Below are 23,642 nucleotides of genomic sequence, written 5' to 3'. Positions count from 1 at the left end.
CTACTATAATTATTATTTTTAGTTTTTTAAATTTACTTATTTTGTAGATCATGATAGAGATTACATGTCCTTAAAACTTAAGTCCAAAAATCCATCTCAAAAAATAGATTTATTAATAGGCCTACATTTCTACATATGCGAGCTTGGCCGCATAGAAACCGGGTCCTAGTCAATATGTTGAGCTTACATCCTCAAGATTTGGGGTCTCAGAATTACTCCTATATTGGATTTTATCCAGGGGGTAAATGACTAGCATGCTTTTACATGTCCTTTTCTAACATTGGGAGCTGATCAGATTGGCAAAAAAAAAAAAAAAAACTTAGTCCCCTAGGACCAGGTTCGGCATTTAGTCCAACAGCCGAAACACCACGTTGTGTTGGTTTACTTGATCCCGAATCTCTTGTATCATCCTAAGATCAATCTAATAAGACCAATCTAAAACGAAATTGAGTTGAAGATCAAAAAGTTCTCCCAATAGTTCCCACCCTATTATTTGATTCTTGGACATCCAATTGATGCATGATTTGATCATGTGTTTCCTGACCTTAAAATCTTTCTTTTTATTTATTTATTATTATTATTATTATTATTTAAATTGATGAGTTTCTTAAAGTTGCTTTGAAAAGTTATAAAATGTATTACTCAGCGTTTCAAAAATTGGATCTGCCGACCGAACTGGCCTTTTGGATTTTCTATCCAAATCGACGAACTGGACTGACTCTCGGTTTTAAATAATAATTTTAAATTTTGGAAAAATAGAATACGAAAATAGTTGTGAATCAGGTGATACGCGTGATATGAATCACGCAGTTCTTTACAAACTCACACAATTCTATGGAATAAGGTGAGTTTATGGGAATGAGACCAATTCCTAATTCTGACTAGGAACCAAGTCGGTCCCCCCTATTCTCGATCTGGATCAGCAACTCCAGATCTACCTCCACAAAATTTGCAACATACGTACTGTCCATGGGACCTCAATTTGGTTCCATCTAAGGTTTTAAAAATAGATCGGTAACCTACCCATCCGTGAAACTGATTCCATTGGCGGATTGGCAGTCTTGATCAAAGAATCGACTGGATCAGTTGGATTCAGCTTTAAATTTTTTCAAAAAAAAATCCAAAATTTCTTAAAAATCTATGTTTTATTTCTTTGTATACTTTTTTTCAAATAATGGTAGTGAATTATAGTTTTTTATCATTATATATAAAATCCGTATATACTGAGAACTTCTCTCTTGTTTGAGTGTTTGTTATCGGTTAATTTCATCTCAAAATCAATAATTCGTCTTCCCTATCTCAGTTATCTAAATGGATAAATAAAAGGGTGTGGTTTCTATAAGGTTGCAAACTTAAACAATCCAATTAAGGCGCACCTCCAAATATTATCATAACATATAATTTTGGTGTAAAAAATTTTTAGGATTATTGGAAAATCTATTCTCATATCTAATTATAAAATTTTAAACTCCAAAAATAGCTAAAATCAAGTAGATCTATAACATACGAAAATCTCAAAAATGGGCGGGCTAGATAATGTGTTGCAAGATGCACTATTTCTGGAACTGAAAATCTTTTTTTTTTTTTTTTCATATTCATTAATCCCGATGTCGAGATGATCAATTAGATGGTTTTTTAATATTAAAACAATATTTTCCAATGGCTTTTTGACGCACATATGTAATTCTACATTTTAAAGTTGCAATCTTATATAAACTTTTTCTTAAATAAATATATAAACATGAGAACCCAATTCAACACTGAAATTATTTCTTGTTCCATTTGAATTAATTCAAACTATATAAAAAGTGTATTCTTGTGACATTTTAACAGTGGGCATGTATACTAGGTTCCCTCTTGGTACTTGAGGGCATATAGTTTACTTCTACTTCCTCGGTTAAACTACAAACTTTTTTTCAATTTGAAATTTTGGGAATCACTTAAAAATCAATAGATGATTTTTCTAAAAAAAAATTGAAATATGAGTTTTCTAATACTTATATTTCACTTTCTAAAAGTTCGATGGTTTCTATTCAATTGAGACATCAACTGCATGGATGATGCAATTCAATTTTTTTTTAATTAATTTTAATCTATGAGTTGATGAGGTTATCTCCCTAAGATTTGAGATTCTAAAATTCACCGTAGGTAGGGTTTACACCCTTGAGAGTACAATGTCTTTTGACTTAATTGCAATCAGTGCCCATGCTCGTTCTCTCTACATCCCTCTTTTCCCTCTTTTGTTGTGTGTCCCACATCGAACTTTTTCGAGGATTGGAGTTTATAAACAGCGGGTGGGGGGGCATGTGTCCCACAATCAGAATGCCTTCCGAGGAGGGGTCAATTTGTTGATCCAAGAAAGGCTCAAGTGTATGCAATACGGAAGAAAAGAGCTCGGGTTTAATTGGTTAGCGCTCGACGATTTGTGAAGCTAGGTTGAATTCTTATAAAGGGTAGACGTTTTATCCACTTCCTCAACTCGAAATAAATAAATAAATAAATAAATAAAAGAGAAAGAGAGAGGTGTGTGGACAAGCCCAGCGTATGCTAAAGTATATTTGGAGTTCCTTCATGAGAGGGGTGAGGGTCACCCTTTCAATACGAGACTTTTAACTTATTAAACATGAATTATAAAATTCGACAAAAATATAAAAGTAATGTCTGGGAGGTGGGCCGGACAGGAGAATGGGCTGGAGAAGTGCGGGGACCTAATTGGCTGCTGATATTTTATAAGATCCAACTTGGATATGCGAATCTTCCTCTCTCTCTCTCTCTCTCTCTCAAACGCTTTGAATTCATTAATTCATTCATTAATATGCGTTCATTGCATTCCAATGCATTTAGAGAGAGATGATGTTCTCACTCGATTTTTACGTTGTTTGCATGGTTGGAGGCCTTCTCAGCTGCGGCCTCACTCATGCTGGAGTCACCCCTCTCGACCTTCTCAAATGTAACATGCAGGTCTCTCTCTCTACCTTCTCATATGGAACATGCAGGTCTCTCTCTCTCTACCTTCTCAAATGTAACATGCAGGTCTCTCTCTACCTTCTCAAATGTAACATGCAGATCTCTCTCTCTACCTTCTCAAATGTAACATGCAGGTCTCTCTCTCTATATCTCTATGTATCTATCTCTCTCTCTAACCAACTGACGATAGGCCTTGTTACTTCAGGCTAATCCATCAAAGTACACAAGCATCAAATGTGGGTTCAATAAGTTGATCAGGAGGCACGGCCCTGGTGCTCTATTCAAAGGATTGGTTCCCACATTTCTTGGTTACAGTGCTCAGGGTGCTGTGAAATTTGGGCTCTATGAATTCTTCAAGGCTCTCTATGGAGGAGAGGGAGATGGCAACAGTAATGGTAGGCATAAGACCCTCGTTTATCTTGCGAGCTCTGCTTCAGCTGAGTTCATAGCAGACATTGCTCTCTGTCCTTTTGAAGCCCTCAAAATTAGAGTTCAGACTCATCCTGACTTCGCCATTGGTTTCTTTGGGGCTGCTTTAGACATTGTGGCCACACAGGGAATCAAAGGGTAAGCCATTCATGAATTATTTCTCTGCCTATGTACTATGCTTTCTCAATGTTGTTTCTCTTTTCTTTTTCACTATGAAAGATTCTATTTTCTGGGTTTTTGTGGTTCCAAGAGACGGGTTAGTGCTAGTGATCATGCATTTTGAGTAATTCTTTTCATGGGTTTTTAGTTTTTGCATTTTTTTCCCCCTTTATTCAGCTTTCAGGTCTTCCAACAGTATTCCATTTTGCGCTTTCATGTCTTTCAAATGGTGATGAGTGATATAGAATTGATGGTCCCAATGCATTTGGGGTAATTGATTCCATGTGTTCTTAATCTCTGTAAAAAAATTTATTTTCTGCGTTGTCATGGCTTGCAATTGATAATTGGTGACATGATTTTTAGTTAACCAGTCAAGACATTAAAAATTCTCGTAAATGTCAGCTTTGATTTGGTATAAAAAACTAAAATTCCCTTGCCTCCTAATGATTCAAGATATTCCACTGTTCTTGTATTTGGTTTGTCTGGCAACTATTCCTTTTAAATCAAGGATTTGAAGTCTAAACTCCCCATCTGTTTCCCAAGCAGTAATTGCGCTAAAACTTGTCTCCCTCTCTACATGCACTATCTATTCTTTTCTTTTTTTTTGTTTTTTTATCTTTTGATTCTGGATTCCTTGCTAAACTTGATATTATTGTGGTTCCTAATCTTTTGGAAAAACTTTTGTTAATTTTTTTTGCTTTTAAATTTATTCTCGCAGTGACAAAGCATTCAAAACACAGACATTACCCTTTTTTCTTTAAAGAGCACATTCATGAAAGTTTGTGTAGTTTATTCTTAGATTATAACAGGTATGGGATAATTATCTATCCCGTCAATATCAGATTATTTGTACATACATATATTTGGACATGAACGCCTTCCTGGTTGTGGCTGTTTCAGTTTTGGATGCATTTTGTTGCCTCCCCTTCTAAGAACTCTCCTCATTGAAGTTCAACATTAAAAAATCTTAGGGATTGGCTCAATAATTCATGATTAAAGTTCATTTTTTGGATTTTGACATTGTCCAATACAGGGCATAATCAGTTACAAAAATTACTGCAATTACAGGAAGGCTGTAAGTGGTCAACCTAAAAATGGCATCAAATTTTTGGTTTGGGATTATTGTATTAAGGAAACATCAGCCATCGACCCAAAGGTTGTTAATCCAGTTCATGGTTAATCACTGATCTACATACTGCAACCAGTTTAACTGCTCAGGTGAGAAAATTTAATAGGGCGACCGTGTGATCTAGTTTATGCAGTCTTGCTTGAAGGTTCTCCTGGTTTGATAGGTTCAGTTCAAACTGGTTCATTCTGGTTCTGACTTGTTCGAACTAATTATCCAAGTCCTCTGGGTTCTAGAGGTAACACGATTTTATTTAATCCTACTGGGATTCAACCATAATGTGCTTGATGCTGAACTGAAGAAACTAGTATGCATGAGGAAGGCGATGATATGTGCATACAATTTGTTTTTCTCTCCAAAGCTAATTTGTCTCATGAGGAAAATTTGGTAATAGGAAAAATAAACAGGCCTTTTCCCAAGGAATAGAGGGTGGCATTCAACAAGTGACATATGTTTGTTACCAAAAGTAGTGAGTGGAGCTGCAATGGATGACAGGGAACATGTCATAGAATTGACACCAAAATAGTGAACAACTCCTGGAAATGACTACAATTTTGCCTTGCCTTAGAGTGCCACCTCTAGATTGGTTGAGCTGGATGATGTGAGAGAAGATTGGTTGTATGGTTAATGAAATTTTGGTCCTCAATGAGCTGCTCTTACTGTGCAAGATTTGTTGCATGCAGTGTGCCGGGATGGGACTCTCTAGTTAGAGTCGGTAAATCAGGGGGAAGCCGAGTTTTCCCAAGTTGTGTTTACAACTCGGGGTTATTAAAAAAATTTAAAAAATTGAAAAATATGTGGGATGAATCTATAGCTTTTGTGTATGATTTATATGTTTTTGGCAAAGATTAGTGAGCATTTTTTGCCACAAATCCTTATTTTTATATTTTCCTTTTTTAAAGAGTTTTTAAAATGCCCCCAACTATATATCTGTTTTTTCTAAATCCATTTTTCTAGTACTTGTTTAAGCTTATTTGGACTGCTGAAGATTTTTTTTTTTTTTTTTTTATTCTTCTCTTAATACAATTGTTTTAAATTTTTTAAAATTTTCTCATTTTTTTCAATTTATATAGGGCTTGTCAGACCTGTGCTTGACTCTGCCAAGTAACTCACCTCAGCCAGAGGGCGAGTTCCCTGGCCGAGGCAAGTTTCTGATCACTGGCTGCACAATATCTGATTTGCTTGTCAACACTATGTTTGTATATGCATGTAGGTGTGCGACTGTGTTTATGCATGCATGCATTCATTTGTGTATGAACATATTTGTGTTGATTTATCAAATAGTTTATTATGTTATATATATAAGTCACTTGATGTGCTCTGCATGTAATATCACTGTTTTCGGGAACCCCTTCTCTCTTAATCTCTCTTTTTTCAGAGAAGTGCCATCCATCTTGTTCACTACCACTTCAATGCATTGCTGAATGAAATATTACTTGCTTTTATTGACAGGCTTTATAAGGGATTACTGCCTTTATGGGGAAGACAGATACCCTGTGAGTGAAAACACTTAGGCATGAAGTAACTATATTTAGTTTAATTTCTAGTATTTGGTATCCTTTTCTTTAAAATTAATGATCTCACTTCTTTGCCATTTGTAGACACAATGGTAAAATTTGTATGCTTTGAGAAGACAGTGGAAGGGATTTACAAGCATGGCTTGTCAATGTCTAGAGAAGAATGTCCCAAGTCAGTTCAGTTGGGAGTGAGCTTTCTGGCTGGTTACATCTCAGGAATATCTTGTGCTCTTGTTTCACAGCCAGCTGATAATCTCGTCTCCCTCATCAACAACTGCAAGGGCGAAACCCTATCCACCGTAAGTATGGGTTCTTTACTTTTCACTTCTACAATATTAGTTAACATCTCTCTGTTGGATTATTACCAACTTAACTTTTAGGAATCCTATTTCATGTTTTTGATGTCTAGTATATGCAATCACTTGGTTTTATCTGATTGGAAAAGCCTATATTATTAACGTGGTTTGTGGATAACATCTTACTAATGGAGATTTTCCTACCCCCATTCTGAAAAGTGAAAACTACTTGTCAATGCCTGAGCACAAGGGCTTAGAAAAGCACTGCTTGTTTCAGAATTTGGAACCATGTTCCATTATCCTATATATCTTTCATATGATTTCAAATTACATCTGAACATCACTTGATCATGCTTGGTATGTTACCCAAGATTTCCTGTTTCGACTGAAACTTCAGATCTCATCTATGCTCCATAATTTAATTTTCCAGTTTCAGGGAAAATGTGGAACATTAGTTTTGGCCAAGAATTGAAACAGCCACAAAATCCAAAACAGCCACAAAATCCAAACAGTTTTTACAGTTTGTATGATCCTAAGGTTTTTATACGGCGTTCATTACTCATAGCCTAATATCTTGAACTCATGCAGGCGATTGCAAAGGTGAGCATTGCCTCTTTGTTTACAAGGGGTTTGACACTACGAATCCTAATGGTGGGTACACTCACTGGAGCACAATGGGGAATATATGACGCATTCAAGGTCATCAATGGACTGTAAGTAATTCATCTAGTCATTGTCATTGATATTTATTATAACTGTATCCACAATAGTATTTACACTGTGTGTGTAGATTTTTACATGCATGGAACCTTTAAATACAAGAAGCTGTCCACAGTGGACATGCACTCCAAAAGTATGTGCATTGGCAAAGGGTCATGCAAAATTAGGGTATGAATTGTTAAATAATTTATCTTTCCTTGTGAAATAGACAGACACATACTTTTTTTTGGGGGGTTGGTAGGGTGTGGGAGGGTGGGCGCTGCTGCTAAACTATTCAATGCATGAGATTAAGGCTAGATTTAAAGAGACGGATATGGTGTAAGGGTATGTTGTCAGCATGCGCCCATTTTCTTTGGCTCCTATAATCAATTTTCACAAATGCATAATACAGTCCTCTTTAATCCCATGCAAGAGAGATCGGTGAACTATATATATTTAGAAGTTATATAAAGTCTTCTCCATGATGTTTCCTTTTGCCCTTGGTGTGGAATCATGATATAAACTTGGCACCTTTGTATTGAATTTCTTGAAAATGTCGCGAACACTATCATCCATTACTATGTAAATGCAATAAAGAGGGTAACTGATTGTGATTTTCTCGAACCATGTGGGGAACATAATTGATACGACGTTTCTACATTCCTGGGCAGCGGTAGAGGATGTTTACTTACTATATATATTGCCATGTTTGTATGTGTGAAAGTGATTCCATGTTCATGTATCTCATATTTTTCATCCAAGTATAGTAAGTCCAGGGGCCATTACTTCGGATTTCGCATCCATCAGAGATGTTTAATTTGAATTTGTCACTTTCAAGCCGCAAGTCTTTGCTAGTTTGACTTATTGAGATCTTCAAAGTTTTAATCAGTTACAATGGATTATGGGTTGTGAAATATGAATTAAGGCTGTTCTGCAATGGATTTTTATTGTATGTCAAATTGTCATTGGAGGTTGACTGTGGTCACTGGCCTCTATGCTTCGGTTCTTATTCAGAATTTATTGAACTCTGAGATTCCTAAGCATACAGTTTCAATATTCTTAAAATTTGATAAGCACATTACACTTCCACTGTAACAGTCACTTGATCAATGTTCTGAAGGACGTCTCTTAGGTTTTAATATAAGGGAACTAGCTAATTACTTACTGTTTATTTGTAGATAAATTAATACTTCTACCACATCCTAGCAGTCAAATGTTTAATACTTTCTAAAACTTAATGGTTGTGGCAGGCCTCCGTCAGGGACGATGCCTTCAAACTCTGACAGCTCAAAGCTTGGGAGTGCTCTAAGTGACTCATTGGCAGCTTGAAACTTTTCTATTCAATCATCATTGCCCAAGAGGCGACCCCCTGTGGTTTGAAGCTGGCTATTTCATTGAGTTGTATCCTTCTGATGTAAATTCCAATATTTTCCTCCAGGCCAACTCCAAAGCCATGGTTGCTGGAGATGAATTTTGTATGAAATCATCCATTGTCCCACAATCAGAAAAATTTATAACGACTGCCATTATAATTTTGTATGGTGAAATACAGAAGCTACATGATTCCTATCCTGGTTGATGGGAAGGTCCTCTTGACTTCCAGGATCTTAGTATTTAATAGCAAAGCTCTGGAGGCAAGTCCTTACTCTGTTTGTCTTCAAACTAAGGAAATCCTAAACCTAGAAGATTGCAATTGTTAGGAAGGGAATGTTGGAAACTTCTAAATACTTGTACATATGACTTACAAAATCCAACATTCTAAATACTTGTACATATGACTTACAAAACTACAAAAACGCATGAAAAAGAGCATTTTGATATATGAGGCCCCAACTCCCAAAGTTCCATATGGGGGACAACTCATTTTTGGTTTGAAGATTTGAATTTCAAGAACAGAACAAAAGCCGCGACTGTGAACTGAATGGGACTTAGCATGCATCTCAATTATTTTCACACTTTGAAATTTCAAGCCTTCAAAATTCAAAAAACAACAGAAACTGAGTGGGATGAAATTACCCTAATTTTTCTCATGTTAATGTTACCTAGATCCATCCCACCTCCTAGAGAAAGCTATGGTCTAGTGTTGCTTGACTTGTCTAAATCCCAATGAACTCAGCTGATTCCTCTAGACTTCATCGCAGTAACACAGAAAAACTCAGTCTAAATATCTTTGGTTCCCCTAGAACCTCTCTAAAAACTCTAGATGGTTGATGGGATTTAAAAAAAGGCAAGGTTTCTATGCTTCCCCTACAGCATAGAAGTTCTATCCTCCCTCTGCCATCTAACCGTCTAATTTTGATCAAGAGAACCACTCACCGTTTGATCTTAGATCGGACGTCTCAAAGTATTTTGTTTTTAGTCTTTTTTATACAAATTGTATGAATATGAAATTTGGTACGTGTCATATTCTCATTGGGGCGCACCTACAAAAAATATTAAAAATAATTTTTCGATAAAATATAATGGCCAAAATACCCCTTGAAATTTTCAGGGGTATTTGGTCATTTTATTTTTTTGAAAATATTTTTTTATATTTTCGCTAGTATGAGTTTAATAGAGGAATGGATGTCCAAATTTTGGTGTCAAAATAGTTATAGAAAAAAGTTAAAAATAACTAGTGTAGAGACGTTCCATTGTGATTGGGGCAATCTTAACCCTCCATTCAAAATGGACGGTTGGATAAGGGGGAGAATACGTCTTCTATACTGTAGGGGAAGCAGAGAAGGTTGCCCTTTTTTTCATAGCATAGATTGTATTTAAATTTTATCTCTTTTCCTATAGGGAAAGCTGTCTATGTCCCCCTACTACATAGAAGTTCTATCCTCTCCTTATCCAACCGTCCATTTTTCAATGGAGGGTTAAGATTGCCCCAATCACAATGTCACGTCTCTACACTATTTTATTTTTGAACTTTTTTTTTATAAATTTTTTTGACACCAAATTTTGGAAGTTCATTCCTCTATTAAACTCACACTAACGAAAATATAATTAATAAAATATTATGACCAAAATACCCCTGAAAGTTTCAAGAGGTATTTTGGTCATTATTTTTATCAAAAAATTATTGTTAATATTTTTTATAAGTGCGCCCAAATGAGAAGATGGCACGTACCAAATTTCATATTTATAAAATTTGTATTAAAAAAACTAAAAATAAAATATTTTGAGATGTTGGATCTAAGATCAAACGATGAGTGGCTCTCTTGATAAAAAATGGATGGCTGGATGGTAGGGGGAGGATAGAACTTCTATGTTGTAGGGGAACATAGAAAGCTTTCTCTTTTCCATATATTGGATTAAGCTTAAATTGACATGGTTATACTTCTCACCCATTCCATACTATAAAAAATGTTAAAATTTATTTAAAAATAAATTACCCAAATCCTTTACAATATTCAGGGACTTTTTTACTTTTAACTTTTAATGTTTTTTAACGGATGTGTGATAGTGAATAGTAGACGTACCAAATTTGAGCTTAATCTTGATGTATAGATAAAAAAGTAAAATTAAATAACATTTTATGCTTTCAGAAAGTAGGATTTCCATGTAAAATAAAATATGAAATATATGGGAATATTTTTTAATTTTGAAAATAACACTGGATTTTTCTATAGGTTTCCATTTATTTATTTATTTTTGAACAAATGGAATTTTTACTTTGCATACATCATCACCAAATTCAGCTCCCAAATAGAACACCATCCTTTCCGCAAGCCTCGATAAGACACTTTATTTCTTTGACATAAGATTAATGGTTGTTTGTGCAAGGATTTCTCGATAATTTTAAGCCCTGTGGGAAGAAAATGGCGAAGCTTCTTTTTTTTTTCTTTTTTTTTTTTTTTTGGGGGTAAGTAAGAAAATGGAGGAGGGTGCGGATTGTATGGAGCCGAGGCTGTAAACAATCAAATTAGAGCCCACTTTCAAATAGTGTCAAGAAATGTGATTTCAACATTGGAAATCTTTGACTAGCCTTAAAATATATTATTAACTTTAATTATAAAATTTAAAGTTTAAAAAAAATAATGTAAATCGAGCAAATCTATGAAAACTCAAATAACTTAAAAATTGACTGTCCAAAAATGCATTACAAGATGCACTATTTCCAAAACTTGAAATTTATTTATTTCTCAAGTCCATGCATCTTGATGTCGAGATGATCAATTTGAGGATATTTGAGCATCAAAACAACCTCTTATATTAAAAATTTTAAGGTAGGCTTTAATTTGATTGTTTAGAACCTAGGCTCTATAGAAACTTTTACCAATGGGGAAGGGTATCACGCTCCACATAGTGCACATCAATAGGAGCCTTTACAAGAAGTATTCATTCTGGAAACTCAAAAGTACATTTTGCATAATCCTTATGACTTCAAATTTTCAATTTTTTCCTTTTTTTTTTTGTTGCATTTTCATATGGGCTTTCCTCAGCTTTCAACAATTCGTTTTACTCTTCCAATTAATCTAAAAAAGGGGCGCATTGAATTGAAAAAAGTTTTTATAAGGTTGCAACCTTACCATGTAGAATTAAGGTACACTAAAACGTCCATCATAAAATATTGTTTTGAAGTTGGAAAAATGCTCTGATCCATCATCTCAACATTGAGATGTATGAATATGAAAATAAAAAAAGAAATTTTGAATCTAAAAAATAGTGCATCTTGCAACACATTATCGGGACTGTCCATTTATAATATTTTCATGTGTTTATAAATCTATTTGATTTGACCCATTTTTGGAGTCTAAAAATTTATAATTAGAGATGAAAATGGATTTTCAAGACATACTATGAAATTTTTATGCCAAAATTACATCTAATGATAAAGTTTAATGGTGCGTCTTACTTTAATTGTTTAAAATTACGACCATATGAGAACCACACACATTTGAATTTCTTGGCCATTTTCCTTAAAGTCAGCTCTAGCAAGCAGCAACCATTATCAAGAAAATATTTGTTTCCGCGACTGTCCATCCAAATGTTGGATATTATTATTATGGGAATGGATTCTGTTAGCCCATGGGCAAACTGCTACAATATCAATGACCCAAATTCAATATGGGTTGATCTTACGGTTGCAATCTCATTTCGTATTTGAATTTTCACTTTTTTTCTACAAATCCAAATCACTTGAAATTTTAAACATTCATTATTCTCATCAAGATGCACCTAATAAAAATATATAAAAAAAAAAATTACAAAATATAAATTGATCAAAATACCCCCAAATTGTTTCGTGGGTATTTTGATCAACTTATATTTTACGAATTATTATTTTTATTATGTTCTTCTATTTTTGAAAAATAAACGCTCCAAATTTCAAGTGATTTGGATTTGTAGAAAAACAATGAAAATTCAAACACGAAATGAAGTAATGACCCTCAGATCGGCCCATATTCAATCTGGGTTAGTGGCTGACACTGCAGCTATCAGCACGGGGGCTGACATGATCTTTTGCCTATTACTATTATCATTATTATTATTATTATTATTATTATTATTATTATGGGAGAGTTAGTGGGGAGAGGCCCCGACCCTTGGTAGGAAATTGAACCTAGGATGTAGAGTTGCAAATTGTCAAGCGCTCAACAATTAAACTCAAGCTCTAAATGTTGGATATTTGATAGTCTCGATTTAGTTTAGGATGCTGGAGAATATTATCTCTATGGCTTCATATCCCAAATTTTTTCTTTTGGAACTAAAGATATACTAATAGATATCATTTAGATTAGGTTGCATCATATAGTGCAGGCATACGCTGATGTAAAATATGGGGGAAGAGGAAAGATGAAAAAGTGCAAGTGCCCGATCAACATTGAAATTTCTCATGCTTCTGGAAAGCCCAAAAAGCTTTTTCACAAGTCACACAGTTGGGGTTCAATTTCGTCAAACACAAAAAATCTTAAGAAGAAACTTCATTATAGCATAATATGTGTTTCATTGAGGCGTGAGGTTTTCAAAACATGGAACATGCTTTCATTGCAATATCCTACGAAAGTTAGAAAATAAAATAATTTTGAGAGAGGGGGACCGTGCTCACTGGATCACAAGTAAGAAGCATGCCATCTGCAGTTACTTGATAGGTCTCTGGATCAACCTCAATGTCGGGGAGTGCATCATTGAGCTTCATGTCTAATTTGGTTATGGAACGTACGTTCTTTACAGCCTCCACCCTCTTCTTAAGCCCATACTCCCTCTCAATTCCAGCATCCTTGGCAGCCTGTTATTTTTATTCATACGTAACAAAGTTCATTTCTTATCAGTAAACTAAACAATCAAGCAGATAAATTTCTTATTGCACTTGACATGAAGAAAGAGAAATGGGGAGTATCATTGAATTACCTTGCTAACAAAAGCAATAGAGGTGGAGCTTCCAGCCTTCCCAAATGCACCAAACATGGGCCTCATCATCACCTGCATCATTGAAAATCAACTTTCAATATTAATGAAACAGTGAACAGCTGTGCCGCCGACTTTTGGATCTTCAAAGAGACTTACTGGGAAACCTGGTGATGACAGTAGCCTTTGGGCAGCAGACTGTAACTATCATTAGTTAAAGGGAAAAGTTTATATAGAGCCTAGGTTCTAAACATCAAATTAGAGTCTACCTCAAAATTTTCACTAGAAGAGGTTGTTTTGATGCTCAAATATCCTCAAATTGATCATCTCAACATCAAGATGCATGGACTTGAGAAAAAAATGGATTTCAAGTTTTGGAAATAGTACATCTTGTAACACATTTTTGGACCGTCAGTTTTTAAGTTATTTAAGTTTTCATATATCTGCTGGATCTACACTATTTTTGAAGCTTCAAATTTTATAATTAAAGATGAAAATATATTTTAAGGCTAGTAAAAAATTTCCAATATTGAAACTACATTTCTCGACACTATTTGAATGTGGGCTCTAATTTGATTGTTTAGAGCCTCGGCTCTGTACAAACCGCACGCTTAATTATAAAATAAGACGTATGCCATCATACCAGTGTTTAGGGCTGTAGGAACAATACCTATAGTAAATGATAGATTCATTGATATGATTCCAAAAAAATATAGCTGGAAAATACAAAAAATAAATAATCACTTTATTTGATGTAGCATCTTTGAGGAAGCAACCCTCCTTATAACCACTTCGAGGAAGTAGGTCCTCATTAGATTTTCTTTTGATCTTACAAGCTCTTTTCTAAGTGCCACTCTCCCCCTAATCATTTCTTCCCAACTCTCAAAACCTTCCTTTTCCTCAAATCCATCAAGACACCTACTTTCTAAACATCCAAACTTCCTACCAACCTACTCCACTATAAATCCCTGATAACTTGGAAGACCAACCCATAAAATAAATACACAGTTACCAAATTTTATTTGTATCAGTCTAGCAGATTTCCTACCAGCTGGATTCCCTATTCCAGATTAGGATCATATCATTCCACCCCCTTAGAAACAATCATGTCCTCCAGGATTTTCCCTCACCCCACTCTCCTTTGCCCAATGGCTTTCCCAGTTCCACAAGATTGAGATCTTCTTCACCATTTTGTTTAGATGTCAATTGTGGGGTTTCTGATACCAGTGCTCCCTGCAGATCTTTGGCAACTCTGCCTTCCTAGCTCCCTTGTGCAGATTTCTAGCTACATGATTTCTGTTTTTTTCAGAGTGCCACATTCTGGCTAATTTTTCCCTTCTTTAACTTCTTTTGATATTGGGATCTCACTTTGACCATACATGACGTTAGCTTCACATAATCAGTGGTGTTCAAGGTACATGTAGGCACAAGCATCTGCATATTGTGACTAAAATCTATGAGTTATCGCAGATAAGATAGCTGCTTTACTACATTTTAGTGCTTCGCTCGTAGCGCCATCACTACATTTTAGAGCATTCATTGTAGAATTGAATTTGACAAGGTTTTCCTTTGAACAACAATGTTTTCTTGGATTTCCTCCCAATTTTATCCATCTTCACAATATTGGCTTGTGCTCTAGGAAAGTTCTTTGATACCAATTGATTTGATGCCATAAAAACAGGAAAAAGGTTTGATAAGACTGCAGCCATATTAAAATACGTAAAGCCTCACCTCATAACTCATCAAAAATTGTAATTGAAGCATTAGAAAAACTTTAAATCACTCATCTTAGCTTGAACATTATGGTTGTGAAAAAAAAAAAGGATTTCAAGCTCTAAAAATAGTGTCTATTGTAACAAATTATCTAGACTGTCCATTTCGCCTTAAAAATAAGTGCTCAGAGATCTGTACAATTTTTTTAGTTTCGAATTTTATTTTCGATGTTGGAAATTGATTTTAGAGCCATCATGGAAATTTCCGTTGCCAAAAGTGCTTTCCGAATGAGGATTTGATGTGAGGCTTTGTTTTGTTTTTATAAAGCCTAGGCCTTATAGAAACCTTGTCCTAAAAATATGGATGAAATTATCAAAAGTAAGTAACAATTTATTATATACAAACTCTTTGGGGGGAAACCGCCTTGCAATCTACTTTGAGGGGGCCGGTCCTCCATTGCTGTTTCTTTTCATTTTCCAGGCTCTCTTCTGTGTGTTTTCATTGTACTTCTGTTTCAATAATTAAATTTTTGTTAATGCTAAAAAAAAAAAGATTTCCGTGGTACTCTCCCCTATTAGTTTCTTTCTGCCTTTCAAACTAATCCTCATCCTCAATCCCAATCAAAGCACCTACTTTCTTAACATCTAGACTCCCTACCAACCTACACCGCCATAAATCCCCATTAACTATGAAAACCAACCCATAACATAATTCCAAAACTTACCCAATTTTAGTCTTACCTTCTAGTCAATTTCCTACCAGCTGGAATCCTTAATCTTGATTAGGATCATATCATGAATAAATATGGTTCAGGGAAACTATCACCCTATAATATAATTTCTTAAGCACGGCCATTGCTTTGCTGGAAACAAAAGGCAAGGAAATTCAGGAAGTGGTCTATTGAATATTTAAGAAAACATAGCAGTAAGTCATCTGTAAGTAAATCAACTCTCCTGTCCTTGCAAATATGAATTACATCCCTAAACATCGGGCTGTGATTTCCTTTAGGTCATTATGATACTCTTTCTAATGGTTGCATTTGTTGTATTCAATGCAGTTTCTAATATCCCCTGTTAATCCACCCATAAATTACCAATATTGGGTGCCCATCAGCCACTTTGCCTCTACAGAGGGCCCAGGAATTTTGAGGCAATGATTTGCATCATCACCTCATAACAGTTTCTGAACTGCAAACAGGAAGTTTATTGGAGCAGGTTGCCGTAGCATATGTTCAAATTTTTTATTTTCAGTTTTAATTACAATGTTTGTGTACCTAATCTCTTACCTTTCTAATCCAATATACAAGTGAGTCGATCAATAGCATGTCAAATGAGAGGAAATCTCTTACTGGCTCAGGGGTCGGAATGCTAGCATTTGGATCTCCCATCTGGGCCCATGCAATTACACCACCTTTGATCACCATATCTGGTTTTGCTCCAAAGAAAGCAGGTTTCCACAAGACAAGGTCACCCATTTTTCCAACCTGCACCAGAGCAAAGAAACATTTAGAACAGAGAGCTAAGATAAAAAATTGGGTGCTTCCTGTAACACTTGTCACTATGCACTCTAGTACATGTTCTACTTTTTCTTTTCCCATTTTATATAAGAGAAATTTTTTGTAAATTTCTGACTGCTGCAATTCACAAGGTGAAGCCAACATGATGATGTCATCAGAACTTTTCTCAAGATTATTTGTCTTCTGCAAACTTAATAATATAATTTCCAACAATATCTGTCACTAGAATGTTTCTGCACAATAGCCTATGAACATTATCTCCAGTTATTGCCAAAATTGTAGAAGCTAATCCATTCACATAATTTAGTTAAATTGTGATGAGTGTTATGCTAATGTATGATACAAGCAAGCGAATAGCAGAAAGCATTAGATCAATATGGATATGCAAAATCCATGAAAACTGACCAGCATTTAATGTGCATTACATACCAGCATTGCATCTACTAAAAACCTGTAATACCAGGGATGCTGAATAGATAAACATGGAATGTAATTTGAAAATCAACACGCTCACCTGAATTTAAGTTGCCTAATCGTCCAACCATTTGATTCGTGACACATGAGAAACCTAGTTCTTCTATTTGTTGTTTAAGCGACCATCAAGTGCTAGAGTCTATGTCAAGTCACTTTTTTAACTAACATTTATATTTTGACAAGTGACTGTCGGCTGACTGTAATATCCTTTGAGTTTTGTAAATGGCTCCTGCTAAGCAGGTATGCCAATCTTTGTATATGTGTTTATACACACATGATCTGTACTGTAATTTCTTTCTTATTAATACAAATGTGAAATTGCACCTTCGAATGTGTCAAGACACAACCATGCTACCCAGATATATGTGGATTTCACACAAAGTGAGATATAAATTTAACGACATTATCTTGTGTGTGCAAACTCCCAGTAATATTTTACAAATCATCCTTTAATTAAGATTCGAAGTTCAGCGATATCTTTAGACATCATAGGATCTTATAACTAAGAACACATATCTTAACAACAATAATGTATTGTTGATGGTATCAGCAGCAGCATCAATGGCTTCCGAGAGATATTTAAGAGCATTGGGATTCAGAACTGAAACCAAAAAGCTCGATACTATCTATGAAAATTCCAATATTCTTGCCATTTTTCTTGGAAATGTCTCCTTCATGGATGACATTCAAAGATGTACGGATAGTGTTTTAAAAATATTATTATTGGTCAATAAAGTAGTGAATATTTTGTACTATTCTGGTCAATAGGGACCAGTGAATTCTCGAATTTAAGGAATACTAGATAATTTGATCCGCCAGAAGAGTTGTCTAGAAATATTTTGAGGGGAACGAATTTCCAGAGGGTATCCTTTAAGCAGATACCATTTGTGTTCCCTGGAAAAACATAGGCATCAAGTTCCATAATCTAGTGTTCAACCTTGAAAATACTATGAGAATTTATTTGGGGAAAATAATATCAGGAGGAATGGATTTATCTGCACATACATATGACAAGGATGTATGTCAGCTAGACCCACAAAGAGTAAACTCAATCACTGTGTCTGCAGATATCCTTTTCCAGTCTTAGGATTTTTCTGACAGAACAGAATTTTACATTCTGCCCACATTAATCATTGAACAAAAATAGAACATCTCTCATGCCAAGCTGTTTCCAGATATTGTGCTACATTAACTTGTGTTAACCATCTAACTCATATTTCAACATATACAATATGCATTGATTTGTATTACGTCATTATTGAAGTTCTATAAACTGAAGAAAGCATATAAAATATCCAGTGTAAGCAGTAATGCAAACTGGAAAGATCTAAGAGAGCATAGAGAAACAATATCTTGTAGGGAATAAACACATGGAGAACAGATATCACCGCAAAAATAGGCCTACCTCAATTGATCCAACATATTGAGAAATTCCATTAACTATAGCAGGATTTATAGTATATTTGGCAATGTATCGCTTAATTCGGAAATTATCATTTTGGGACCCAATTGGTTCAGTAACATTTCCTCTTTGAAACTTCATTTTATGGGCTGTTTGCCACGTTCGTGTGATCACCTGAGAAGAGCATCAGAACAAAACTATTTCAAAATTTAAAGAGGTAATGAATAGTGTAGCATGAAAATAATTTAAACACCACTGCAAGCAAAAGGGCCAAATACCAAAGGAACCCAGAACTGAATCCCAACATTTCAACAGGTCATGATTGTATACTTAAATAAATAAGAACTACCCCTCAAAAAGGCAAAGGTTATGTATATAAAGGCATGCTGAAGTCACTGGTAATTTACTTGCTTAATATGTAGTTTGCAGTAGTTTTTGTTGGAAGAGTTTTAAGGAAAAATTGTCTTAAAAACTAACACAACAAAATTATTCAAACTTAGCTGCAATTCCCACAATACAATGTAGAAATAAACCTACAACAATCTAGGATCTTTAACTCTTCTTGCTTAATAAAACATAAATCAAAACTGAATTCAAACTTACAAGATGAATTCTAATACAATTAGGAATTCTAGCTTGAGTAGGAGCCCTAGTTCAAGCCATCATCGTCATCGTCATCATCATCATCCGAACTTTATCCCAACTATTTGAGGTCGGCTACAAAAATCGTGTTCTTCGAATTTGCTCTATCAAGGGTCATCCCCTCAGTAAGACCATAAGTCACCATATCGTTTCTCATTACTTCGACTTGAACTAAATTGCATCTCCTAACCAGAATTGTATTAGGCGTACATTGCACATGGCTAGCCAAGCCATACCTAATTACCTCGATGCATTCATTCCAAATTCTCAATGCATTCATTCCAAATTCTTTCTTTCCTTGTCTTGACACTCATCCATTTCAACATCTTCATCTCAACTACACTCATCCTAAGAGTATGTTGTTTCTTGAGTACCCAACACTCCGTCCCATAAAGCATGGCTGGTCTTGCAGCTGTCCTATAGAACTTCCCCTTTAGTTTCATAGGTATGTGGCGATTACATAAAACTATAGATGCATATCTCCACTTCGTCATCCCAGCTCTAATTCTATGCATGACATCTTCCTCAATCTCTCTATTCTCTTGGATTATCGATCTAAGATATAAAAATAATCCCTTTCAAGTATTTTTTGGCCATCAATCTTAACTTCTTTCTCATTTCTACTTTTATTATTATTAAACTTGCATTCCATATGTTTTGCCTTAATCCAGTTAATTTTAAAATCTTTAGATTCTAGAATATCCCTTCAAAGTTTTAACTTTGTGTTGACGTCGCCTCTTGTCTCATCAATCAAAACTATATCATCCGCGAACAACATGCACCATGGTACCTGATCTTGTAGGTGCCAAGTTAACTCGTCCATAACCAAAAAAAAGAGAAATGGGCTCAGTGCTGACCCTTGATGTTGGCCTATTGTCACTAAAAACTCCTTATCTCTTTATTAGTTTTCCTTACACTAGTTAGCATTTCATCGTATATATCTCTCACCATGTCAGTATAGCCTCTGGAGACTCCTTTCTTTTCCAACATCTACTAAATTAAGTCTCTAGGTATCCTATTGTACGCTTTCTCTAAATTAATATAGACCATGTGGAGGTCTTTTCCCTTACACGAAAACTTTTCAATTATTTGCCTAGGTAGGAACATGACCGCAGTTGTTAACCTTTCTAGCATAAAACTAAACTGATTTTCCGATACACTCGTTTCATCGCCTAGTCGTTGCTCAATCACTCTCTCTCGCAGATTCATAGTGTGGCTCATAAGTTTATCCCTCGATAGTTCGTATAATTCTGTATGTCTCTTTTGCTTTTGTAAATAGGTACCACAATATTTTTTTCTCTATCAGTCTGGCATTTTCATTGTTCTCAACACCTTGTTGAACAACTTAGTCAATCAACATATACCAATCTCCCCCATGCACTTCCAAACTTCAATGGGGATACCATGTGGTCCACAAGCCTTTCCTATTTTCATCTTTCTCAAAGCTTCTTTTACTTCAAATATCCTAATCCTACTAATGTATCTATGATCTCTATACTTAATTATGTCATTCCTCCTAATGTTGTGTTTCCATCCTATTCGTCATTTAACATTTTTTGAAAATAAACTCTCCACCCTTCGTTGACCTCGTCATCCTTTACCAAGACGCTCTAATCTTCACTCTTAATGCAAGTAGGAATCCTAATTTAAATATGACTCTTAACCAGCAAACAAGTGTAAGGTTGATAAAAAGAAACAACAAAATATGCCATATATACTAACAGAAGCACAGGGGTAAGATGTACCGTACACCTGTGGTTTGCCAAAATTAAGGATGATGCAACATTTGGTAATAAACAACGGTTGATCTACTCATGTCTATGAAATTACTTGTTGCATACAAAATGAATGAAGAGAATCATAAGCCAATCCAAACCTCTGCTATACGTCCCATAGCCTGTGAATCAGAAGATATAATGCTGATTGCTCCCATATCATGCAAAATATCTTCGGCAGCAATGGTTTCTGCTCGTATTCGAGATTCAGCAAATGCCACATCTTCTTGAATGTTTTTATCCAAGTGATGACAGACCATCTAAATAGATTCAAAAAAGAAGAAACTCCATGTAAAACCTATTGAAGCAAGAGGAACTTGAAAAAACATAATTTCAGTGAAATACCAAAGAGGGAAATAAATGGAAACACTTGATATTCACCAGCATGTCGAGGTGCTCATCAATGGTGTTTGTTGTAAAAGGTCTAGTTGGGTTTGTAGATGAAGGCAACACATTGGCCAGGCCACAGACTTTGATAATATCTGGAGCATGACCTCCCCCAGCACCTTCGCTGTTAAATACAATACATTTAGGAAGTAATAAATGCCATATTGACTTTCAGTAGCCCTTCAAAGGGGACAATGCAAAAGGAAATGTTTCTTATAAGCTATGGGATAATATCATGGTACCAAAATAAAAGCAAACAGGATTTATCTCTATGTGGGTTGCAGTCCTTCCACGAAACCAAATAAAAGTGGTAATACCATTCAATGCAATTTCAGAAATCTAAAAAATCAACCAAGTCCATAATATTATTTAGTGATAAAAAAACAACCGTGCCCTTATGGCAGGAAAGCAATTGAAGAATTGTATATAAGCTTCTTAAGACATGGTATACTTTGGGACAATGACGAAGAATAAGAGCTCACCAACTTCATATGAATCATTGGGTATCAAATTTAGAAACAAAGATCAGACAACTATGGGAACATTTTATTTAGATTTAAAATTTTATAAACTGAGAAACGTTCTTATTACAATTATGACCTGGGACATGTGCAAAAGATAGTGGGGCTTACGAAGCTCAGAGAACACAAAACATTGTACTACTTCCAATCATTTTTTTGTAGTTCGAACAAACTTCTGCAGTGATGCATAGAAAACATCAAGCCAAACAATGAAAAAATATTATGGCCATAAGGGGCCAAGTAAAAAGCTTTTATATCAATACAGGCTATAATCATTAGAGCTCATATAAGAAACCAACATGTTTCACCTGTGATATGCATGGATTGCCCTCCCTTTGAACGCACCAATGGAATGTTCCACGCATCCAGATTCATTCAAGGTGTCCGTATGAATATTGACCTTGGCATAGCTCACAGAACATGCAAGTTTAAGATACAAATCATCATTACAAATTTAAGAATTTAACTAAATGTAGTACCTGGATATCATATTCGTCAGCAACAGCTAAGCAGTTATCAATTGCAGCTGGGGTTGTTCCCCAGTCCTCATGCAGCTTCAGTCCCATTGCTCCAGCCTTAATAATTTCACATAGACCCTCAGGTTTGGAGCTGTTTCCCTGAATCTTATGAAAATCAGTAACTGAAAGAACGAGCTTCTATGCAGACAGACTGAGCAACACATGATCTGAGGATCGTCTCCCTTAGAAAGCAATTGCCATTGAGACGAATAAATGCATCACAAATGAAGCAGAGCAGATGATAGTTACAATACAAAATGGATAAAATGAAAATCATTAAAAAGACGTCCAATCATTACAACAGCTATAATCAAAACAAATGATAAATCAGACACATTATTCCCATAAATATTTTTTTGTTCCCACAAAAGTACATAATACATGAGGCCTGCAAGCCACGGCCAACCATGTGTGCTCGCAAAGAGTGCATGAGAACCTTTCACAATGATGTCTAAAATACTAGAAAGATGAAAAAATGCAGATTGCACAACAAAATGTGTTAATCATATGACAATATTGACTTAAGCCAGTTGAAAGTATTACTCATTACATCAGTTCCATGAATCCCAAAGAAATCGAGGTCATTATAAATAAGCAGAGAGAAATCCACCAAACATATGGTCGGTCTGTGACCCCTGGATGCCGAAGGCGTCCTTGGGCTGATCTGATAGTTCCTACGGGGTGGAGACGATGGGGTCGGCCCATGGATTTTTCTTCCTTTTGCCACATTTCGCTCAAAGGGTTGAAGGGAGATAGTGCATCAAGCTGTTCGCAAGGGCCAACTTGATCCTCTTCCCCAGGGATCCCAGATGAGGTAACCCTAGGAGAGCCGTCGACTCCAACTATCGTCCATGTACGATCCATACTAGATCTGACCAACTGCCCATCCTACCTCCTCTACGTTCTTGACAGCCCTCTTTGTCTCAGTAGAGTCTTTCAGTGGCATGTTTCGGTCCTCTTCCCCATTACTTAGAAAAAAGTGAGCCACTGGTTCAGGTACAAGATACTATCATTACCGCCTGGACAATTAGACATCCAACCCATAATCGCAACAACCCAATTGCAAGAGTGGAGCTCTACCAACTGAGCTATATCCCCCGGGCCAAATGGAGCCACATGACGAAGCATATTGATTCCCAGTTTCACAAGGAAAAGATAAGGCCCTCAT

General features: G+C 35.5%; 2 protein-coding genes across 22 annotated transcripts in view; one reads left to right on the top strand and one right to left on the bottom strand.

Annotated features, from left to right (window-relative positions):
• The first annotated feature begins 2,645 nt into the window (after positions 1 to 2,645).
• Positions 2,646 to 8,841, top strand: LOC18435126 (mitochondrial phosphate carrier protein 3, mitochondrial). 3 transcript variants are annotated; one of them, XM_006845177.4, is made up of 6 exons: positions 2,646 to 2,961; positions 3,173 to 3,534; positions 6,134 to 6,177; positions 6,283 to 6,497; positions 7,083 to 7,207; positions 8,444 to 8,841. In XM_006845177.4, exons 1-6 carry the CDS (start codon positions 2,851 to 2,853, stop codon positions 8,520 to 8,522), a joined length of 936 nt encoding a protein of 311 aa, XP_006845240.2. In that variant the 5' UTR covers positions 2,646 to 2,850; the 3' UTR covers positions 8,523 to 8,841. The 3 variants fall into 3 exon arrangements, with proteins under 3 accessions (XP_006845240.2, XP_088726504.1, XP_088726505.1); XM_088870378.1 differs by having other exon boundaries at positions 2,773 to 3,033; XM_088870379.1 differs by lacking the exon at positions 2,646 to 2,961 and adding an exon at positions 3,005 to 3,101.
• Positions 8,842 to 12,973: 4,132 nt separating this feature from the next.
• The window catches only part of URE (urease), a 49,859-nt gene continuing 39,190 nt past the window's right edge, over positions 12,974 to 23,642 (bottom strand). For 16 of the 19 annotated variants that reach the window (XR_016058184.1, XM_088870371.1, XM_088870365.1 and 13 more), the window contains 8 exons: positions 22,436 to 22,573; positions 22,265 to 22,356; positions 21,430 to 21,559; positions 21,150 to 21,308; positions 18,635 to 18,805; positions 16,588 to 16,722; positions 13,530 to 13,601; positions 12,974 to 13,407 (listed from right to left, as the gene is read on the bottom strand). Coding sequence is in view for 18 of the 19 variants with exons in the window: in XM_088870371.1 (XP_088726497.1) it covers positions 13,186 to 13,407; positions 13,530 to 13,601; positions 16,588 to 16,722; positions 18,635 to 18,805; positions 21,150 to 21,308; positions 21,430 to 21,559; positions 22,265 to 22,356; positions 22,436 to 22,573 (1,119 nt within the window). In the remaining variant the exon portion in view is untranslated. Of the gene's footprint in view, positions 13,408 to 13,529; positions 13,602 to 16,587; positions 16,723 to 18,634; positions 18,806 to 21,149; positions 21,309 to 21,429; positions 21,560 to 22,264; positions 22,357 to 22,435; positions 22,574 to 22,794; positions 23,563 to 23,642 lie in introns of those variants that run through there. The other 3 variants (XM_088870377.1, XM_088870375.1, XM_088870376.1) reach the window with 3 other exon arrangements.

Source organism: Amborella trichopoda, chromosome 6 (genome assembly GCF_054954075.1).
Source record: "Amborella trichopoda isolate Santa Cruz 75 chromosome 6, AtrichopodaSantaCruz75HAP2 v2.0, whole genome shotgun sequence".
Taxonomy (NCBI): Eukaryota; Viridiplantae; Streptophyta; class Magnoliopsida; order Amborellales; family Amborellaceae; genus Amborella; species Amborella trichopoda.
This window is presented reverse-complemented; position numbering and strand designations above follow the sequence as displayed.

What these genes read in the sequence shown, in the direction of transcription:
- LOC18435126 (XM_088870378.1), top strand. Translation starts at nt 2,851, where the DNA reads ATGATGTTCTCACTCGATTTTTACGTTGTTTGCATGGTTGGAGGCCTT. An exon ending in ATGGGGAAGACAGATACCCT is followed by an intron (nt 6,178 to 6,282) that starts GTGAGTGAAAAC and finishes TGCCATTTGTAG; the next exon opens with ACACAATGGTAAAATTTGTA. An exon ending in TTCAAGGTCATCAATGGACT is followed by an intron (nt 7,208 to 8,443) that starts GTAAGTAATTCA and finishes TGGTTGTGGCAG; the next exon opens with GCCTCCGTCAGGGACGATGC.